This window comes from Salmo trutta, chromosome 19 (genome assembly GCF_901001165.1).
Source record: "Salmo trutta chromosome 19, fSalTru1.1, whole genome shotgun sequence".
Lineage (NCBI taxonomy): Eukaryota > Metazoa > Chordata > Actinopteri > Salmoniformes > Salmonidae > Salmo > Salmo trutta.
In genome coordinates, this window is record NC_042975.1 from 9,679,044 (window position 1) to 9,701,884 (window position 22,841).

Consider the following 22,841-nt stretch of genomic DNA (forward strand, 5'->3'; position numbering starts at 1 on the left):
CTCCTAACAAACAAGCTTGGAGGGGACAATGGTGTTGAACACTGAGCTGTCAATGAACAGCATTCTCTCATAGGTATTCCTCTTATCTGGGTGGGTGAGGGCAGTGTGGAGTGAAATTGAGATTGCATCATCTATGGATCTGTTAGGGCGGTATACACATTGGAGTGGGTCTAGGGTGTCTGGGATGGTGGAGTTAATGTGTGCCAAAACAACCTCTCAAAGTAGGGATGCACCTATATGACATTTTTTGCCGATACCAATATCCGATATTTCCCTTGCCAAAAAACCCGATACTGGCCTCCCCGAGTGGTGCAGTGGTCTAAGGCACTGCATTGCAGTGCTAGCTGTGCCACTAGAGAACCTGGTTCGAGTCCAGGCTCTGTCGCAGCCGGCCGCGACTGGGAGACCCATGGGGCGGCGCACAATTGGCCCAGCGTCGTCCTGGTTAAGGGAGGGTAGCTAGTGACTCCTGTGTAACTAGCAACCAGCGACTCCTGTGGCGGGCAGGGCGCAATGCACGCTGACACGGTCGCCAAGTGTACGGTGCTTCCTCCGACACATTGGTGCACCTGGCTCCCGGGTTAAGCGGGCATTGTGTCAAGAAGCAGTGCTTCTTGGCTGGGTTGTGTTTTGGAGGACGAACGGCTCTCGACCTTTGCCTCTCCCAAGTCCGTACGGGAGTTGCAGCGATGGGACAAGACTGTAACTACCAATTGGATACCACGAAATTGGGAAGAAAAATGGGTAAACATAATAATAATAAAAAATATAAAAACACATTTAAATACCTGATCCCGATAACCGATATTACACATTTTGGCGGCCTTTTAAGCTTTCTAGTACAGTTAAATAGTTGAAACACACACAAACACACACACACACAGACCAAAAAGTTATTTTGTTGGCATTTATGTATGTCCCCATTACCAGTAAAACATAATCAAAACCTATTTATTTCACTTACTTGCTGTTTCGTTGTTCATTTGTTCAGTCGTTTCTTTCTCAACCAGGATTTCATCAAACATGTCAAGCAGTGAAGTTTCAGCTCTGTTTGGCCGTGGCCTCTCTTCCTCGGTGTGCAGTGTCACTGTGTCCGTTTTAATCTTGCTTAGCTGTGTCTGTAACATTTCACGTAAACCCTGTTTCTTGTCTGCATCGAAGTAGCTGTACCTAGCATCGAGCATGGTGGCGACACAGTAAAGAGGCTCAGAGAGAATGCCACCAAATCGCTTGTTCACAGACTCGAGTACTTTTGCAAGATTTAACCTCACGGTCTGTGTGGGCAGTTTTGAGCAGGTGTTTCAATGCCGTGACAGAGGGTATCACGTCTGCTGCAGATGCAGTTGATGAGATTATTTCTCCAGTCAGTAGTTTGAATGGAGCTAGGAGTGTGTTCATGTTTTTAATGAGAGTCCACTGGTTTGTGCTGATTGTTGCAGGTAACTCCTAGTCGGCTGCGTACACGCCAAGCACTCGTTTTTGTTCCAGCAGGCTCTCCATCATGTAAAAAGTACTGTTCCATCTGGTGGAAATGCCTTGCTTAAGCCTTTTCGTTGTCACTCCAAGCTGCTCCTGTTTTGCTTGCACGCAGGGCTCTATGCTAGCTGTGAGTGTTTAAAATACCCACTATCTTCCTACCTGTTGCCACTGTGTCAGATATGCTGCCTTGGGCCAAAACACCTGCGTTCACGGCCAGTTGCAGCGTGTGTGCCATGCATGGCAAACTGGTGACTCCGCATTCTTCCAAAGCCTTTGTCATGTTACGTGCATTATCACATAGCACAGTGTGTACTTTGTTCTTGGGGATTTTCCAAGTTTCAAACATGTTCTCAAATGCCATTAAAATGGCAGCAGCGGTATGAGAACCAGCACATTCTTGAGCATGCAATACAGCTTTCCTCAGTACGAAATCCTCGTCGACCCACAGTGCTATCAGACTCAGCATGCTCATGAGGCTGACGTCGCTGGTCCAAATGTCAGTTGTGAAGCTAATAGCAGTGACACCCATAGCAAGTAGCTCATGGATGTGCGTTTAAACAATACTGTGTAACTCCGGTAGGGCAACATCTAAAAAATAGCGACTACTTGGTAGTGTGTAACGGGGCTCGAGGTGCTCAACCAGTCAGCAAAAGCCAACATCATCCACGACAGAGAACGGTTGATTGTCAAGTGCAATGAATTCCATTATCTTGGCTTTAATAGATTTCGCCTTTGAGTTGTCTCGCTGAAATGTTCTTACTCTTTCAAATGACTGCGCGACTTGAACTTGTTAAGTTGTTGGAAGCAAACGCCTAGTTTTTTTCTGCTTTTGTTCTAAGTAGTCGCTGAACGTCTGGGGCTGATGCACTTTCAAATGAGTCATTAGGTTTCTGGTACTGAAAGATTTCATTTTCTCCCATCCTCGGGAAATAATAGCTGCACAAACGTTGCGTATGTTATCTTCCATTGAAACTTCAAAATAGATCCACACAGCAGACATTGTGGGCTAGGTTAGGAATGCTGTGTTGCACGTGTAGTGCTGTATTTTTCGTGGCATCATTACATCACCTACCTACATTATACAGGTATGCACGTCAGCTTTGACATCGGTTTTGCACATCGGCGTTAAACTATACATAGAGCCGATGCCGATGTTGCCATTTTTAGCTAATATGGGCAGATTCCGATATGCTTACCGATATATCGTGCATCCCTATCTCAAAGCACTTCATGATTACAGAAGGGAGTGCTACAGGGTTGTAGTCAATGTGGCATGAAGCCTTAGAGTTCTTGAGGACAGGAATGATGGTGGACATCTTAAAACATGTGGGGATTACAGACTGGGACAAGGAGAGGTTGAAAATTACTGTGAATATGCCTGCCAGCTGTTCTGCGCATGATCTGAGAGCACGCTCTGGAATATCGTTGGGGCCCGCGGCCTTGCTGGTGTTTACCTGATTAATGACCTTTCTCATGTCGACCTCAGAGAGAGAGAGATCACCCAATCCTCTGGATCGCTGATGGCCCTGACACCCAGCACGATGTTGTTGTTGTCAAAGCGTGCATAAAATGCATTGAGTTTGTCTGCTAGACAATTTCCTGGACAAAATGTTTCACTGTAATAGTGAAGGTGTAAACTTAACAGTAGAAAACCTAAACGGTATATTTGACCTCGCAGCTTCCCTATCAAATCTAAAAAATGTCAAGCAGAAAACCTCAGAAAATGAACAACAATGACAAATGGTTTGATGAAAAATGCAAAAACCTAAGTAAGAAATTGAGAAACCTGTCCAACCAAAAACATAGAGACCCAGAAAACCTGAGTCTAAGCCTTCACTATGGTGAATCACTAAAACATTACAGAAATACACTACGGAGAAAGAAGGAACAGCACGTCAGAAATCAACTCAATGTAATTGAACAATCCATAGACTCGAAGACTTATCTATCCAAAACGGAGATGTATGGATAAACCACTTCTCCAATCTTTTTGTCTCTATAACAAAGAACAAACAGCAAAAACATAAACATGATCAAATACAAATCTTAGAATCAACTATTAAAGACTACCAGAACCCACTGGATTCTCCAATTACATTGAATGAATTACAGGACAAAATACAAACCCTCCAACCCAAAAAGGCCTGTGAGGTTGATGGTATCCCAAAAGAAAGGCAAGGCAAGAAGGGCCTTCTATGCCATCAAAAGGAATATAAAATTTGACACACCAATTAGGATCTTGCTAAAAATACTTGAATCAGTTACAAAACCCATTGCCCTTTATGGTTATGAGGTCTGGGGTCATCTCACCAACCAAGAATTCACAAATGGGACCAACTGTCACATTGGTAACAATGATTCGGGAGACAGGGGCAGGAATGCGTAATAAGGTTTTTTATTGTACCCAAATTACAGCGTGCTGTGTAAAGGCACGGGGACGAAGACCAAACAAACACTATACAAAACACAGGGTTGAAACCCAAACAAAAGAGCGAGGAGAACCTCGAATAAATAACACACGCCCACAATGATTAACACACAGGACGAGACCTGTAATCATCTGTTCAATCCACAATGGCATGAAAGCCAAAACACACAGCACAGGTACTCACATGCACCAATGGACATTGTAACAATAATGGACAGCACCATGGTGAACAAAGGACACATATATAGAAATACTAATCAGTGGGAATAGGAGACAGGTGTGCGTGATGAAATTTCCGGAGGGATCCGTGACACCAACACCAAACTGAGACTCTGGATGCAGAATTCTGCAAAAATATCCTCTGTGTACAACGTAAAACACCAAATAATGCATGCAGAGCAGAATTAGGCCGATACCCGCTAATTATCAAAATCCAGAAAAAAGCTGTTAAACTCTACAACCACCTAAAAGGAAGCGATTTCCAAACTTTCCTTAACGAAGCCATCACCTACAGAGAGATGAACCTGGAGAAGAGTCCCCTAAGCAAGCTGGTCCTGGGTCTTTGTTCACAAACACAAACACACCCCACAGAGCCCCAGGACAGCAACACAATTAGACCCAACCAGATCATGAGAAATGAAAAGATAATTACTTGACACATTGGAAAGAATTAACAAAAAAAACAGAGCAAACTAGAATGCTATTTGGTCCTAAACAGAGAGCACACAGTGGCAGAATACCTGACCACTGTGACTGACCCAAAACTAAGGAAAGCTTTGACTATGTACAGACTCAGTGAGCATAGCCTTGCTATTGAGAAAGGTTGCCGAAGGCAGACCTGGCTCTCAAGAGAAGACAGGCTATGTGCACACTGCACACAAAATGAGGTGGAAACTGAGATGCACTTCCTAACCTCCTGCCAAATGTATGACCATATTAGAGACACATATTTCCCTCAGATTACACAGAAAACAAATCCAATCTTGATAAAGTCCCATATCTACTGGGTGAAATACCACAGTGTGCCATCATAGCAGCAAGATGTGTGACCTGTTGCCACAAGAAAAGGGCAACTAGTGAGGAACAAACACACTTGTAAATACAACCTATATTTATGTTTATTTATTTTACCTTTTGCTTATTATCTATTTAAAAACACTTTTGTTTATTATCCATTTCACTTGTTTTGGCAATGTAAACATATGTTTCCCACGCCCTTAGAATTGAATTGGAATCGTTGGGCAGATCATGGCTGGGTGTTTCTTTGTAATCCGTAATGGACTGTAGCCCCTGCCACATGCGCTGGGCGATGGAGCCTGTGTTACATGATTCCACCTTATTCCTGTTGTCCTTTTGCTCGTTTGATGACTGCTGAGGTCGTAGGGGGACTTCTTGTACTTATTCCTGTCCTCAGCCATAGCCTCAGGGTTGTCTACAATAGCTCTGTGTACGGTAGCCCTGTCCTTTAGTTCAGTGTAAACCTCAATGTTAATCCAGGGCTTTTGATTGGGGAAGCAGCAAACCCTCACCGAGGGGACAACGTCACCGATACATTTTCTAATGAAGCCGGTGACGGAGGTGGTTAGCTGGTCGATGTTATCTGCAGAGTCTAGAAACATATCCCAATCAGCGCTAGCAAAGCAGTCCTGTAACATAATCTCTGATTCTGGTGACCACTTCTCAACGGAGCGAGAGACGGGTACTTCCGGTTTATATATTCTTATTCCAGTCCTTTACTTCGATTTGTGTGTATTAGGTCGTTGTTGTGGAATTGTTAGATTACTTGTTAAATAACGCTGCACTGTTGGAACTAGAAGCACAAGCATTTCGCTACACTCACAATAACATCTGCTAACCATGTGTATGTGACCAATAAAATGTGATTTGATTTGAGTTTCTGCTTGTAAACACTCTTACTGACACTGTTGGCTGCTTTACGTGATGTATTGTTGTCTCTACCTTTTTGCCCTTTGTGCTGTTGTCTGTGCCCAATCATTTTTGTACCATGTTTGTGATGCTACCATGTTGTGCTGCTGCCATGTTGTGCTGCTGCCATGCTGTGTTGCTACTGTGTTGTTGTCATATTGTGTTGCTAACATGCTGTGTTGTTGTCTTAGGTCTCTCTTTATGTAATGTTGTGGTGTCTCTCTTGTTGTGATGTGCTTTGTCCTACTTTTTTTTATTTTAACCCAGCCCCAGTCCCCACAGGAGGCCTTTTTCCTCTTGGCAGGCCCTCATGTCCTGTCACTATGCAGCCAGAGCAGAGCAGGCCACGCTACCTATAGCTGGCAAATCTCACCAGATTGATGAGCCACACGCTGTATTATTTAATAGCTGTAATAATGTAGAATTCAATAATCAGGCACTTTTAATATATAACAAACATGGATACATGTTAATGAGACATACTATTTCAATAAACAAATTACAACAATTGTATAATTACAAAATATTATTTACAGTAGGCTAGTTTTGACATAGGCCTAGTGAGGTGACATAAGCTTAGTGAGATGACATAGGCCTAGTGTGGTGGCCTTATGTCAAACCTACACATCACATCAATATTTCAATAGTTTAAAGTAAAAGCCTTCCCTGTAGCTCAGTTGGTAGAGCATGGTGTTTACAACACCAGGGTTGTGGGTTCGATTCCCACGGGGGGCCAGCACAGAAAAAAAAAAAAAAAAGTATGATATGTATGAAATGTATGCATTCACTACTGTATGTCGCTCTGGATAAGAGCATCTGCTAAATGACTAAAATGTAAATGTAAAAGCAGGAACCTTGTATTACCATATATACTGAGTATACTAAACATTAAGAGCAGCTGCTCTTTCCATGACACAGACTGGTGAATACAGGTGAAAGATATGATCCCTTATTGATGTCACTTGTTAAATCCACTTCAATCAGTGTAGATGAAGGGGAGGAGACAGGTTAAAGAAGGATTTTATGCCTTGAAACAATTGAGACATGGATTGTGTGTGTGTGTCATTCAGAGGGTGAATGGGCAACACAAAATATTTAAGTGCCTTTGAAATGGGTATGGCAGTAGGTGCCAGACGCACCAGTTTGTGTCAAGAACTGCAACGCTTCTGGGTTTTTCACTCTCAGAAGTTTCCTGTGTGTATTTTTATTATTTAACCTTTATTTAACTAGGCAAGTCAGTTAATTTACAATGACGGCCTACCCCGGCCAAACCCGGACAACACTGGGCCAATTTTGCACCACTCTATGGGACTCCAAATCACGGCCGATTGTGATACAGCCTGGAACCGAACCAGGGTCGGTAGTGACGCCTCTAGCACTGAGTTGCAATGTCTTAGACCGCTGTGCCCCTCGGGAGCCCCTGGTCCACCACCACCCAAAGGAAATCCAGCCAACTTGAGACAACTGTGGGAAGTATTGGAGTCAACATGGGCCAACATACCTGTGGAATGCTTTTGACACATTGTAGAGTCCATGCCCAGATGAATTGAGGCTGTTCAACTCAATAATAGGAAGATGTTCCTTACGTTTGGTATACTCAGTGTATTGTTGCCTAATGAATTGGCTCTTATGAAGCCTTACTTATTAACGTCGTTTTGGTTGTCATGGTCAGATGACCTGTCCTTGACCACCATGTTGGACTGAGGAAATGGCACATGCTTGTCTCTCTTATTTTTTAACAGCATCCAGTGTTGCAGGCAGTTTATTGCCACCATAGTAGAGTTGCTACTCTGTTCAGCTTTGGCTGAGGGAGAAAGGTTCTATGTCCTGTCTTGAAAGTTCGTACACCTTACACAAGCTTGCAGTACATTAATTATGCAAATATAGGCCTACAAATGAAACCCAGCCAATTCCACAGCGGTATCTCCCGACTTCACATGGTTTGAAATTTCAATCTGACTATGGCTGTTCACGCCTAGAAAAAGAAACGGCAGAGAGCAGGGTGTATTGCTCTGTTCTTCTCTATAAATACATGTACGATGGCTCCCGAACTGACCTAACCTCCTGCTGGTTGCCCAGTACCCACAGAAAAGCGCGCGCGCACACACACATGCAATAACATGATAGGTCCGTAGCCTACCTTCGGTGTGACAGCTGGAGGAGAGGATGGTGCTCGAGGGTCTGAAGAGGTAAGGTAGGTACCGGGAGAAGCATTTCATCTTTTTGGTTGTTGTTGGCTGCGCATCACTATCAAGTCCAGATCGTAGGCTACTCTACACCGACTGCATTGACAAAGCGGAAAGAAACTAAGCGCTGGAGAGAGGTCATGGTCTTGGTCTCCGGCATTACTTTTTATCGCCTTATATAAACGGGAATCCTTCCTTCAGCGCTAACCTAGCAGGAAGAGAGGAGAGGTCTCCGCGCGCTATGCTACTCTCATAAACCATGCTTCTTCCCCCTAGTCGCCAGCAGGACACGAGAATGTTATTTTTGCTGGAGTCGGCTGCTATGGAGGTAGGGGCAGACTGGGACAAGAATTCAGCCCTGGCATTTTATCCACACCAGCCCACTTCACCGTACCAGTGACAGGCAAGACATGGTACTCATCCTCTTTTTTAACCAGCTCATGTTTAAAACAAATGCTATATGTAAAAACACAAAAACACAACTGTTTAGGGCAACAGGTAGCCTAGTGGTTAAAAGCGTTGGGCCAGTAACCAAAAGTTTTCTGGTTTGTATCCCCGAGCTGACTAAGTGAAACATCTCCCGGTGTGCCCTTGAGCAAGGCACTCAAACCTAATCTGTTAAATGACTAAAATGGAAATTCCTCTATAACCATGTCTCTGCTCTAGCCATTTGGTTTGCCTCCCTGTGGCGCTGTCTGTCTGTCTCAGCATCTTCTCTGCTGTTACTCTGTGCTACTTCTTGTTCTCTGTCTGTCTGCTTAATTCTTATACATTATAAACGGCAAGCTAACGACTTCAGATATATGTTGCAAATTAGTACCTGTCATGTGTGTTCCCCTAAATCAACACCTACCCTACTAGGCTACCTGCCTCCACTCATTACTATTACAGGGCTCCAGACTAACATGTTCCCCTGAATCATCACCTACCCTAAGTGGGTTTTTTTGTGTGTTTTTTGTTGTTGTTAATTTAACCAGGCAAGTCGGTTAAGAACAAATTCTTATTTACAATGATGGCCTAGAAACAGTGGGTTAACTGCCTTGTTCAGGGGCAGAACGACAGATTTTTACCTTGTCAGCTCAGGGATTCGATCAGGCAACCTTTCGGTTACTGGCCCAACACTCTAACCACTAGGCTACCTGCCTCCACTCATTACTATTACAGGGCTCCAGACTAACATGTTCCCCTGAATTATCACCTACCCTAAGTGTTAATTACGGGTTTGTGGCTGTCTAGTTACCATGACAAAGACCAAAGCCAGCGGGAGTACCGTTGAAGACAGTGGTGTCTATCACAAATGAAGGATCTTTTAACCTGTTTGGGATAGGGGTCAGTATTTTCACGGCCGGATAAAAAACGTACCCGATTTAATCTGGTTACTACTCCTGCCCAGAAACTAGAATATGCATATAATTAGTAGATTTGGATAGACACTCTCAAGTTTGTAAAACTGTTTGAATGGTGTCTGTGAATATAACATAACTCATATGGCAGGCCAAAACCTGAGAAGATTCCATACAGGAAGTGCCCTGTCTGACAATTTGTTCTCCTTCTAGGGCATCTCTATCAAAAATACAGCATCTCTGCTGTAATGTGACATTTTCTAAGGCTTCCATTGGCTCTGAGAAGGTGCCAGAAAGTGGAATGACGTCTCTGCAGTCTCTGGGCGAAAAAAAGCTTTTGAGTTTTTGTGAGTGGTCAGGCAGGGAACAATGACAGTGGAGTGCGCGTGCACGAGACGACTCCATGTTTTTCTTTCAGTCTATGAATGAATATAACGTCGCCCGGTTGGAATATTATCGCTATTTTACGAGAAATATAGCATAAAAATTGATTTTAAACAGCGTTTGACATGCTTCGAAGTACGGTAATGGAATATTTAGAAATGTTTTGTCACGAAATGCGCCCGCGTGTCACCCTTCGGATAGTTACCTGAACGCACGAACAAAACCGAGCTATTTGGATATAACTATGGATTATTTCGAACCAAAACAACATTTGTTGTTAAAGTAGAAGTCCTGGGAGTGCATTCTGACGAAGAACAGCAAAGGTAATCCAATTTTTCTTATAGTAAATCTGAGTTTGGTGAGCACCAAACTTGGTGGATGTCAAATAGCTAGCCTGTGATGGCCGAGCTATCTACTCAGAATATTGCAAAATGTGCTTTCGCCTGAAAAGCTATTTTAAAATCTGACACCACGATTGCATAAAGGAGTTCTGTATCTATAATTCTTAAAATAATTGTTATGTTTTTTGTAAACGTTTATCGTGAGTAATTTAGTAAATTCACCGGAAGTTTGCGGTGGGTATGCTAGTTCTGAACATCACATTTGCTGATGTAAAAAGCTAGTTTTTGATATAAATATGAACTTGATTGAAAAAAACATGCATGTATTGTATAACATAATGTCCTAGGAGTGTCATCTGATGAAGATCATCAAAGGTTAGTGCTGCATTTAGCTGTGGTTTTGGTTTTTGTGACATATATGCTTGCTTTGGAAATGGCTGTGTGATTTATTTTTGGCAGGGTACTCTCCTGACATAATCTAATGTTTTGCTTTCGCTGTAAAGCCTTTTTGAAATCGGACAATGTGGTTAGATTAACGAGAGTCTTGTCTTTAAAATGGTGTAAAATAGTCATATGTTTGAGAAATTGAAGTTATAGCATTTATGAGGTATTTGTATTTTGCGCCACGCGATTCCACTGGCTGTTGACTAGGGAAGCGTCCCACCTTGCCCAGGGAGGTTAAGGGTTTCAGTGACTTCCTTAGCTGTGGTTGCTGAAGGTGTATATGGTTGAATCATCAACATACATGGACACACATGCTTTTTTTAATGCCAGTGGCAGGTCATTGGTAAAAATAGAAAAGAGTAGAGGGCCTAGAGAGCTGCCCTGCGGTACACCACACTTTACATGTTTGACATTAGAGAAGCTTCCATTAAAGAAAACCTTTTGAGTTCTATTAGATAGATAGCTCTGAATCCACGATATGGCAGAGGTTGAAAAGCCATAGCACATACGTTTTTTCAACAACAGGTTATGGTAAATAATATCAAAGGCTGCACTGAAATCGAACAGTACAGCTCCCACAATCTTCTAATTATCAATTTCTTTCAACCAATCATCAGCCATGTGTGTCAGTGCAGTACATGTTGAGTGCCCTTCTCTATAAGCATGCTGAAAGTCTGTTGTTAATTTGTTTACAGAGAAATAGCATTGTATTTGTTCAAACACTATTTTTTCCAACAGTTTGCTAAGAGCTGGCAGCAAGCTTATAAACTCAGCAAAAAAAGAAACGTCCTCTCACTGTCAACTGTGTTTATTTTCAGCAAACTTAACATGTGTAAATATTTGTATGAACATAACAAGATTCAACAACTGAGACAAACTGAACAAGTTCCACAGACATGTGACTAACAGAAATGTAATAATGTGTCCCTTAACAAAGGGTGGGGGTCAAAATCAAAAGTAACAGTCAGTATCTGGTGTAGCCACCAGCTGCATTAAGTACTGCAGTGCATCTCCTCCTCATAGACTGCACCAGATTTGCCAGTTCTTGCTGTGAGATGTTACCCCACTCTTCCACCAAGGCACCTGCAAGTTTCCGGACATTTCTGGGGGGAATGGCCCTAGCCCTCACCCTCCGATCCAACAGGTCCCAGACGTGCTCAATGGGATTGAGATCCGGGCTCTCCGCTGGCCATGGCAGAACACTGACATTCCTGTCTTGCAGGAAATCATGCACAGAACGAGCAGTACGGCTGGTGGCATTGTCATGCAGGAGGGTCATGTCAGGATGAGCCTGCAGGAAGGGTACCACATGAGGGAGGAGGATATCTTCCCTGCAGCTGGCCCAGAACAGAGTGGCACGTTTTGCTCTTAATTGTAATCAGAAGGCTGATATAAATGCTATGCATGCCAGTCACTCTTGGCTAAGAGTTGAACAAATTCAAGAAAGTGTACAGTATTATATAGAGCCATTATTGCATGGAACTTCCTTCCATCTCATATTGCTCAAATAAACAGCAAACCTGGTTTAAAAAAACAGATAAAGCAACACCTCACGGCACAATGCCTCTCCCCTATTTGACCTAGATAGTTTGTGTGTATGCATTGATATGTAGGCTGCGTGTGCCTTTTTAAAAAATGTATGTAGTTCTGTCTTTGAGCTGTTCTTGTCTATTGATGTTCTGTATTATGTCATTCTGTATTATGTGTCATGTTCTGTCTGGACCCCAGGAAGAGTAGCTGCTGCTTTTGCAACAGCTAATGGGAATCCTAATAAAATACCTAAATTCTAAATTACTATTACAGGGCTCCAGACTAACATGTTCCCCTGAATCATCACCTATTCGAAGTGTTCATTACTATTACAGGGCTCCAGACTAACATGTTCCCCTGAATCATCACCTATTCGAAGTGTTCATTACTATTACAGGGCTCCAGACTAACATGTTCCCCTGAATCATCACCTATTCGAACTGTTCATTACTATTACAGGGCTCCAGACTAACATGTTCCCCTGAATCATCACCTATTCGAAGTGTTCATTACTATTACAGGGCTCCAGACTAACATGTTCCCCTGAATCATCACCTATTCGAAGTGTTCATTACTATTACAGGGCTCCAGACTAACATGTTCCCCTGAATCATCACCTATTCGAAGTGTTCATTACTATTACAGGGCTCCAGACTAACATGTTCCCCTGAATCATCACCTATTCGAAGTGTTCATTACTATTACAGGGCTCCAGACTAACATGTTCCCCTGAATCATCACCTATTCGAAGTGTTCATTACTATTACAGGGCTCCAGACTAACATGTTCCCCTGAATCATCACCTATTCGAAGTGTTCATTACTATTACAGGGCTCCAGACTAACATGTTCCCCTGAATCATCACCTATTCGAAGTGTTCATTACTATTACAGGGCTCCAGACTAACATGTTCCCCTGAATCATCACCTATTCGAAGTGTTCATTACTATTACAGGGCTCCAGACTAACATGTTCCCCTGAATCATCACCTATTCGAAGTGTTCATTACTATTACAGGGCTCCAGACTAACATGTTCCCCTGAATCATCACCTATTCGAAGTGTTCATTACTATTACAGGGCTCCAGACTAACATGTTCCCCTGAATCATCACCTATTCGAAGTGTTCATTACTATTACAGGGCTCCAGACTAACATGTTCCCCTGAATCATCACCTATTCGAAGTGTTCATTACTATTACAGGACTCCAGACTAACATGTTCCCCTGAATCATCACCTACCCTAAGTGTTCATTACTATTACAGGGCTCCAGACTAACATGTTCCCCTGAATCATCACCTATTCGAAGTGTTCATTACTATTACAGGGCTCCAGACTAACATGTTCCCCTGAATCATCACCTATTCGAAGTGTTCATTACTATTACAGGGCTCCAGACTAACATGTTCCCCTGAATCATCACCTATTCGAAGTGTTCATTACTATTACAGGGCTCCAGACTAACATGTTCCCCTGAATCATCACCTATTCGAAGTGTTCATTACTATTACAGGGCTCCAGACTAACATGTTCCCCTGAATCATCACCTATTCGAAGTGTTCATTACTATTACAGGGCTCCAGACTAACATGTTCCCCTGAATCATCACCTATTCGAAGTGTTCATTACTATTACAGGACTCCAGACTAACATGTTCCCCTGAATCATCACCTACCCTAAGTGTTCATTACTATTACAGGGCTCCAGACTAACATGTTCCCCTGAATCATCACCTATTCGAAGTGTTCATTACTATTACAGGGCTCCAGACTAACATGTTCCCCTGAATCATCACCTATTCGAAGTGTTCATTACTATTACAGGGCTCCAGACTAACATGTTCCCCTGAATCATCACCTATTCGAAGTGTTCATTACTATTACAGGGCTCCAGACTAACATGTTCCCCTGAATCATCACCTATTCGAAGTGTTCATTACTATTACAGGGCTCCAGACTAACATGTTCCCCTGAATCATCACCTATTCGAAGTGTTCATTACTATTACAGGGCTCCAGACTAACATGTTCCCCTGAATCATCACCTATTCGAAGTGTTCATTACTATTACAGGGTTGCAGACTAATATTTTCCCCTGGTGCCACTAACTTGTACACTTGGGTATGAAATTGCATATTTTTCTGCACTAATGTCATGGGCTAATTAATTTGGGGTTCAACACCTGAGAAAGTGGAAACTCAAAACACATGAACTAGATTGCTAACTCTAAATACCTAAATAGGCCAATGTCCTCGCAATAGCTAGTGCGCATTTGGTGTCTGCGCTGCTCCGTATCTCCAAGCCGTATCAAATATCTTGGTTGTAAAATAGTTGCTATTGAGCTGAATATTGATAGTTGAGAAATAAAGATTATACCTACAGAAAGCTGAAACCCTCTTTTCTTCGACAGGGACAAACTTGACGAAGCTTCCAAAGTGGTGTTTTTCCCGCAATTGCATTTTGAAATGTTATACGATCAGAACAAATTTTTCATGGGGGAGTGGCTTGCTCATCATAGCAGCAAGCCCCAGCGAAACAGGGGCAAGGGCAGATACTTTCCTTACAGGAATCATAAGGATAATGCACTTTACTGTTTGATCAAATCATGGTTTTAGCTGGACAAAAAATAGGACATTTTGAGTGTGTGTAGAATGTGCTCTTTTACGATCCATGATCTTGGCTATCTAACTGAAGACAGAGTGGGAACAGGTCTCTTTGTTGATGCCGCATTGGATTTTGAATGTGAGTTTGCGTGACCTCAACTCAGCCCAACAGAAAACAGGGCCGTCCCATCTTGGTAGGGGGGCCGACCATTGCCCACTGACCAGCCAAAGGCAAATTATAGATTAGTACAACAGAGAAGTTGCGCAAAAATTATAAAAAAATGTAAAACTGAACAGGCCCTTATATATAAAACTAAATATTTTTGGGGGTGTCAATTTCAACCAGCCCAAACAACAACAAAAGATTGTCCAGACTATCTGGCATTTGCCAGAATTTCCAGGTGGCCAATCCACTCCTGGAGGGAGGGGGTTGATGGAGGGAGGAGGACAGAAGCATCGGTGTTATTATTTTAGGCGAGGCTGGGGAGCACCCATAGATTTACATGCTGACCACACTGCTCGCGCGTCAATGTGTGTCTGCGTAGCCAGGCGCTAAAATACAACTTGGTTCTATTTATGACGCTTGCCACACTGCAGGTCCCGCCTCTCCCATCTCCTTATTGGTTTTTAGGAGAATATATCCACGTGGGTGATTGAAAGATGAACTGAGGTCCACACTCCAATCCAGTTGGTAGTGGTAATGCATGTTAAAGTTGGTTTCCAACTGCCATATAAAGTCCAAAGAAGAAGAAAAAACCTGAAGGAGGAGAGATTAATAGAAACAAACTCGGTTTACCATTTTATCTGTGGATTAATTGTCGGAGTAGAGGACCATGTGCATTTCAGGTAAAATAACAACCCAATGTTGAAATCCCAGGACAAATTAGCTAGCAACAGCAAGCTAGCTAGCTAAATTGACATAAATGTTTAATGCTTTTCGACCTGTCCCCAAATTAATATAGTTGGTTCAGAGTTTGTTTTGATATTTAAACCTGTGTGTCTTGATCGCGTCTGGTGTAAGTGAACAAAATCAACATGCGCGCGATGGCACACACGTGCGTGCGAGCGGTCTGGTCAGCATGTTAGACATTACGCTATTGTATGTGTCTCATTATGGCACCTGTGAGAGCTTGGGCAGCGCCAATGAGGCCATCTCCATTTTAAAGTAGTACATTTTATTCTTCTACTACTATGAGTTACTGAAAGGGTGCATACTGCCACCTAGAGTGTGTTGTTTAAACAGGCGTAAAGCCAAGGTTTGCGATTTACTGCTACCTGCAGTTATGGAATGTTTGGTCACGAGTTTAATTCATTGGCTGATCCCTCCTGATGTCCTGGATGAACTCATTTGATCCTTCTTTAACCCACAGGAAGTCCCACCCAGTTGACTAAAACATTTAATGGTGCTGCTCATGCTAAAATGGGCTTTTGGGCTCTAGAGTACTCTATCTATCTCTATGGGAGCACTGCTCTGTCTGTCAATGGCAGCATGCTGCGTCTGTTGGTTGCGTGAGAATTGTCTACTGTGCCTGAGGGTCTCTATTGGTCTCTTTTGGTGTCCAAAGCCCCTTTTTGGAGAGAGAATATAGCTTATTTATCTGAACCAGATCTGTTATCATTCCTTATTCAGGCATGACGTCATTTAATGATGATGATGATGAAGGGTTTACATAATAATTAGCCTATGGTGCTTTCACTTATTAGGTAGCAGCTATCAATGTAAGCATATTGTCCATGTGAAAGTCATGGAGTGCCTGGGTCTGTGCTCTTGGTAATCCCTGGATAACTCTTGTGAAATCTCCAGTGTGCCGTAGCCTAATGACCAGTGTCACAAGGCATCAGGACTGCCAAGACCATATTACAGTCCTTCAGTTTACTTAACTCGTGTCTACTATAGAAAATGACATCTTACTAGGGTCAGGATGTGACAGTACCCCCCCCCCAAAGGTGCAGACTCCGAATGCAAAAAAAAAAAAAAAACACAAAGGGAGGGTAGGGTGGTGACTAATGTCTATGGCGGCGGCTCTGGTTCCGGGCGTAGTACCCCCACCGCCCGCTGATCCCCCCGCTTTTGTATGTGCGGAGGAACCAGACCATGGATCATCGCCGGAGGCTTCGGACCGCCAACCGCCACTGAAGACTCTGGGCTAAAGGCCGCCGCTGAAAACACTGGCCTGCAGACCGCCGCTGAAGACACTGGGCTGCAGACCGGCGCGTCGCTGGAGGCTCCGGGCTGAGGAGCGTCGCTGGAGGCTCCGGGCTGAGGAGCGTCGCTGGAGGCTCCGGGCTGAGGAGCGTCGCTGGAGGCTCTGGAGGCTCCGGGCTGAGGAGCGTCGCTGGAGGCTCCGGGCTGAAGAGCGTCGCTGGAGGCTCCGGGCTGAGGAGCGTCGCTGGAGGCTCCGGGCTGAGGAGCGTCGCTGGAGGCTCCGGGCTGAGGAGCGTCGCTGGAGGCTCCGGACTAGGGATGCGCACTGGAGGTCTGATGCGTGGGACTGGCATAGGTGGCACCAGACTGGTAACACGCACCTCAGGTCGAGCGCGGGGAGCAGGAACAGGACACCCCGGACTGGGCAGGCGCACTGGAGGCCTGATGCGTGGAGCTGGCTTAGGAGGCGTCAGACTAGTAACACGCACCTCAGGGCGAGTGCGTGGAGCAGGCACAGGACGTACTGGGCTATGGAGGCGCACTGGAGGGAGAGTGCGAGGAGCAGGCATCGGTCTCACCGGACTAGGGAGACGCGCTAAGGGCCGAGTGCTCACAGCAGGCACTGGCTGTACCGGGTTATGGATACGTACTGGAGACTTGGTGCATGGTACTGGCTTGGGTGGCTCAAGACTGGTAACACGCACCTCAGGACTTGTGCAGGGAGCAGGAACAGGACACTCCGGACTGGGTATGCGCACTGGAGGTCTGATGCGTGGAACTGGCTTAGGTGGCACCAGACTGGTAACACGCACCTCAAGCCGAGTGCAGGGAGCAGGAACAGGACGTACCGGGCTATGTAGGCGAACTGGGGACCTGGCATGCTGAGCAGGCCTACTCCTTCCGGGTTCAATGACCATCTTCGCCCTACACCGGCGAGGAGCTTGCACCGACCGCACCGGGCTGTGAGTGCGTATGGGCGATATAGTGCGCACCACACCGTAACTCATCGCTCGCTCCTCCGCACGCCCACTCCGCCGTGCTCTTTCTGCCAGTACTTCCCTTCGGAATCTCACGTCGAGCTCCGTGCTTGACTCCTGTACTGACTTCTGTCTGCTCCACGGCTCTCTCCGATAGGCACGGGAAGTTCGATCAGGGCTCCCCCTGATGTTGACAAACTCCCCTTATGCCCCCCCAAAACATTTTTTTTATGAGTCTGCCTCTCCACCTTGATTATAGGTGGATATAGCGCTTCGTAGTAACGTCGCACCCTCTTGGCTTCCTCTAGTTCCTCCTTCGGGCGACGATACTCCCCAGCCTGGCTCCAGGGTCCTTTACCGTCTAATATTTCCTCCCAAGTCCACGACTCCAAGTACTTCTCCTCACGCCGCTTGGTCCTTTTATGGTGGGTTATTCTGTCACGGCTGTTCGAAGGATTGGACCAAAATGCAGCGTGTTCGTAGTTCCACATATTTATTAGACGTGAAACTGAATGCCATACATAAAGAACTTGAAAACACAAAAACAACAAACCGTGACGCAGAGAGGAAAACACACTACTCAAAAAATAATAACCCACAAACAACAATGAGAAAAACCCCTACTTAAATATGATCTCTAATCAGTGGCAATGAGGATCAGCTGCCTCCAATTAGAGATCAACCCCAAACAATCCCAACATAGAAATAGAAAAACTAGAACTAAAACATAGAAATAGAAAACATAGAGCCCAAAACACCCCGTCACACCCTGCCCTACTCTACTATAGAAAATGACATCTTACTAGGGTCAGGACGTGACACATGGACAATATGCTTAGCAAGATGGCGCCAATAGAGATGGCAGCTTCGCTTCTAGTCCTTAGGAAACTGTGCAGTATTTGTTTATGTATTATTTCTTACATTGTTAGCCCAGAAAACCTTAAGTGTTATTACATACAACCGGGAAGAACTATTGGATATCAGCGAGACGTCAACTTACCAGCACAACCAGCACTACGACCAGGAATACGACTTTCCCAAAGCAGATCCTTTGTCTGCACCTCCCAGGGCATTTGAACTGACTCCAGAGGCCGACCCAAAACAACGCCGCCGGAGGAGAGAGTGCCCGGAACGGTCTTCTAGTGAGGCTTCGGATGCGCACACACCACCCACCGCTTCCCGAGTATATTACTCACTAATGTCCAGTCCCTAGTTAACAAAGTCGACAAAATCAGGGCAAGAGTTGCTTTCCAAAGAGATATCCGGGATTGTAACATACTCCGTTTCACGGAAACATGGCTAGCTGGGGACATATACACACACATGTACACATGGATTTTGTGTTGTAGATATGTGGTAGTGAAATATGGGCCTGAAGGCGCACACTTAGTGTATTGTGAATTCTGTAATGTTTTTCAAATTAAGGATCCACCCCTTTTCTTAAATTTTCATCTAAAATGACATTCCCAAATCTAACTGCCTGTAGCTCAGGCCCTGAAGCAAGGATATGCATATTCTTGATACCATTTGAAAGGAAACACTTTGAAGTTTGTGGAAATGTGAAAGGAATGTAGGAGAATATAACAGAATAGATCTGGTAAAAGATAATATGATGTACCATCATCTTTGAAATTCAAGAGAAAGGCCATAATGTATTATTCCAGCCCAGGTGCAAATTAGATTTCGGCCACTACATAGCAGCAGTGTATGTGCAAAGTTTTAGACTGATCTAATGAACCACTGAATTTCTGTTCAAAATGTTGTATCAAGACTGCCCAAATGTGCCTAATGTGTTTATTAATAACTTTTCATGTTCAAAATTGTGCTCTCTCCTCAAACAATAGCATGGTATTCTTTCACTGTAATAGCTACTGTAATTTGGACAGTGCAGTTAGATTAACAAGAATTTAAGCTTTCTGCCAATATCAGATATGACTATCTCCTGGGGAGATTTCTTGTAACTTACAACCTCATGCTAATCGCATTAGCCTACGTTAGCTCAACCGTCCCGTGGAAGGGACACCGATCCCGAAGAAGTTTTAACTTCATACTCTCCAGTCCCTCTCCCTGCCTCTGTCAATAACAAAACATAATGAACTGGACACATTGTTCTTTTTGGGAACCTCTTAAAAGACGCGTGTGTGTGTGTGTGTGTGTGTGTGTGTCTGTGTGTGTCTGTGTGTGTCTGTGTGTGTCAGTCGTGGAACCATATGCATTTATACTGATTTATTGGCGTCATAAATTGTATGCAGAGATCCATCTGGCTCATCTCCTCCCTTCATCATCATGGAAACAACCTCTAGGGGCAACATACTGTTTACATTAAACCCCGTCTCCATGATGAATTACTTGCATTTTTTGGTTAACTAATCTACCAACTGTCAGTTTTGAGGCCAAACTAGAGAAAAGAGGGGAGACACATTGTGGCTGCCCATATGGACCATGCTCCGCTTTACAATGCATATAGTCGATACTTGGTGCAAGCTGTTTATTTGTGCTGGGTGGGTAGTGATTAATGAATGGATACTTTGACTTGTTTTATAAAGGATGGTGAGAAAGTTCCACAGTGAGTTGATCTTGCTTTGATCCGTGTCCTCTTCAGCTGTGGAACATAAACAAAATATTTAATAATAATAATATTACGACATTTTCATTGTTAATTTGTATATTCTCAAAATTAGCTCACCATGGAAAAAGGCTGACACTGAGCAGAATCAGCAGCAACCGTCTTGAGCTCTGAGTAAACCAAAGATACAATATTTTGGCCTAAAATTACAGCCTGGTCTATTTATGTTTAATCTACAATATCTTCTATAAGGCCTACTGACAAGAAGGAGCCATAGAGCCCATTTAGAGAATAGTCATTCAAACTGACAGATAGTCTCTAACTAATGGCTATCACAGCATAAGAACAGGCAGGTGATATCTGCAAGATAAGTACACTTTAAAATCAAGAAAATATCACAAATGTTAGGGGTTAAAGACAAATGTGTACAGCATAATAATCAAATCCAGGGTTTGATTGAAATAATTTTTTTTACAAGATTGATGTTTGAGTAATAATACTATGCAATGGAGGTATTTACTTTGGGTTATTTCTTGCCGTTTTAGGTTGCTCTGGTCACATATCTGTCTGTGCAAGATTAGGGAGCATCCAGGCTTAAGAACTGAGCTCCATGGGCTGACTTCAGAAATACAACCCTTGGAATTCAGTTCTCAAAGCTAAGAACTCAGGGTGTGTTCAGTACATTCCTTTACAGATGAATGAACAGCTCATCCTTCCTGTAAAGTGATGCAATCAATTAAACAAAAAAAAACAGCCATACCGTTTATTTACTACATGAGTTCAATTAAAAGATAGCTCACTTTAAAAAGTTACATCAGTATGAAAAATGTCATCTAAAATATGTAGACTATTCCCAAATTTGAAAAGTATTCTGTGATTGATTCTGTCTCAGTGTAATACCTTTATGTACAAAGGACATGATACCGTGGCTGAGTAAACAGACTATCCCTTGAAAAAGAAATATGTCAGACTTGATTTTATTTTTATTGTAGGCTACCTCCAAGGATCACTTGTATTTTTGCAGCATTGGTGCATTACATTCCCATGATGCTGTACCGAAGTTAAACACTGTCATGTCCCTATTTAATGTAGGCCGATGACAGATAGCAGGTTTTCCAGTGTAAAATGTTAACTTTTAAAGAACTTTATATTTGTAGGTTTCTATTCTTCAACGCAGGGCACGTGACTGAAACACAATAGTACCATTTGCCAAAAATCCAGCATAAAAACAGGAACTCACTAAGAAAATATTAAATGAAAGGCCCGTTCAAAGATTTGAACAATTAAATTCAAATCTGGACATTGCTCTTTAATTTGACTATTTTCAAAGCAGATATTTGCCCATAAATTAAAATAATTAATTAATATGCAATAAAAAAAATAGATATAAAAAAATACTAGACTAATAAAATAACAAGAATTGGTGCATTTATCTGAATATTACTTTGGTTTCTGTTATTATTGTTATTATTATTGTTGCAACATTATTTAGAGCTGAAGTAGACCTCTCTTTCTTCAAAGCAAATGACTTTACATTAAAGGTTAGGTTTCACTATCTAACAACACAGTGTTGTGGTATTCCATCATGTAGCGCATGAATTCTCATAAACTGTTTTAAATAAAAAATGATACCTTAGTTGTGGCATAAACTGTAATAGCAGTTTGTTGGTTGATATGCTAGTAATTAAACAATTTAATCAGAAGTTATTTGTAGTCACTAAATTATTAAATTGCCTTAGGAAAATTGTACTAGTTGCCAACATATTTAGAAAATGTTTCAATAAGTTACAATTACTAGGGTTATAATTGTGTATCGAATAAAAAATGTTTAACAATCTCTTTCCATGCGTTTTTTTTACATTTTTTAATTAGGCTATAGTCTCCATTTTAGCAATACGTTTTGATAATTCAACAACATTATTAGACATGGGTCTATTTCAGGTGGATTAATGACGCTATATATGCGATTATCCTGAAATTACATTATTGTAACCTATGTATATTATAGAGTACTATAAAGTATTGCACTTTAACATTGTAGGGAGATGGGTAGCCTAATGTTAGAATAGTATAAACCCTTAAATGCTGTAACCTCACCTCTGAATGCATTCTGCACGAGTTAATCCTTTTATTTAAATATAGGCCCATAGACAGTACAGGCCTAGTTCTCTTAATAATAAAATAACCATGAATTTGAATACAAATTAGACAGCTTAGACCATTCTTATTTACCCCTATAGCCTAGGGTTCTTTCATGAGGTAGTTAGTCACTTTCTTTTTGTACTTACCATGAGGTTTTCTCTCCTTTTTCTTTCTTTGGCTTCATCATCAGGATGAGTCATTTTGGCAACAGTGCTGTCAGCATCACGGCCGTGCCACTGCTGAATCATCCTGCCGTGCTGTCTGGGTAAAGAGGCGCACTGAGAGATCATTAGCCGCCTTCTCCAAACTCACAGCGTTCATGATGGGCCTCACGTAGTAGTTGGTATA

General features: G+C 43.0%; 1 protein-coding gene and 1 long non-coding RNA gene across 2 annotated transcripts in view; both read right to left on the minus strand.

Annotated features, from left to right (window-relative positions):
* Positions 1-8,317, minus strand: part of LOC115153960 (serine/threonine-protein phosphatase 2A 55 kDa regulatory subunit B beta isoform) — a 143,753-nt gene extending 135,436 nt beyond the window's left edge. The window contains exon 1 of the mRNA XM_029699684.1: positions 7,974-8,317. Coding sequence (XP_029555544.1) covers positions 7,974-8,052 — 79 coding nt within the window. The 5' untranslated portion in view covers positions 8,053-8,317. The remainder of the gene's footprint in view (positions 1-7,973) is intronic.
* An 11,681-nt stretch (positions 8,318-19,998) lies between these two features.
* LOC115153961 (uncharacterized) lies at positions 19,999-21,042 on the minus strand. The gene is made up of 3 exons (XR_003867795.1): positions 20,872-21,042; positions 20,472-20,521; positions 19,999-20,387 (listed from the first exon to the last, which is right to left on the minus strand). It is a non-coding gene; the product is annotated as an uncharacterized LOC115153961 (long non-coding RNA).
* Between the last annotated feature and the right edge of the window lie 1,799 nt (positions 21,043-22,841).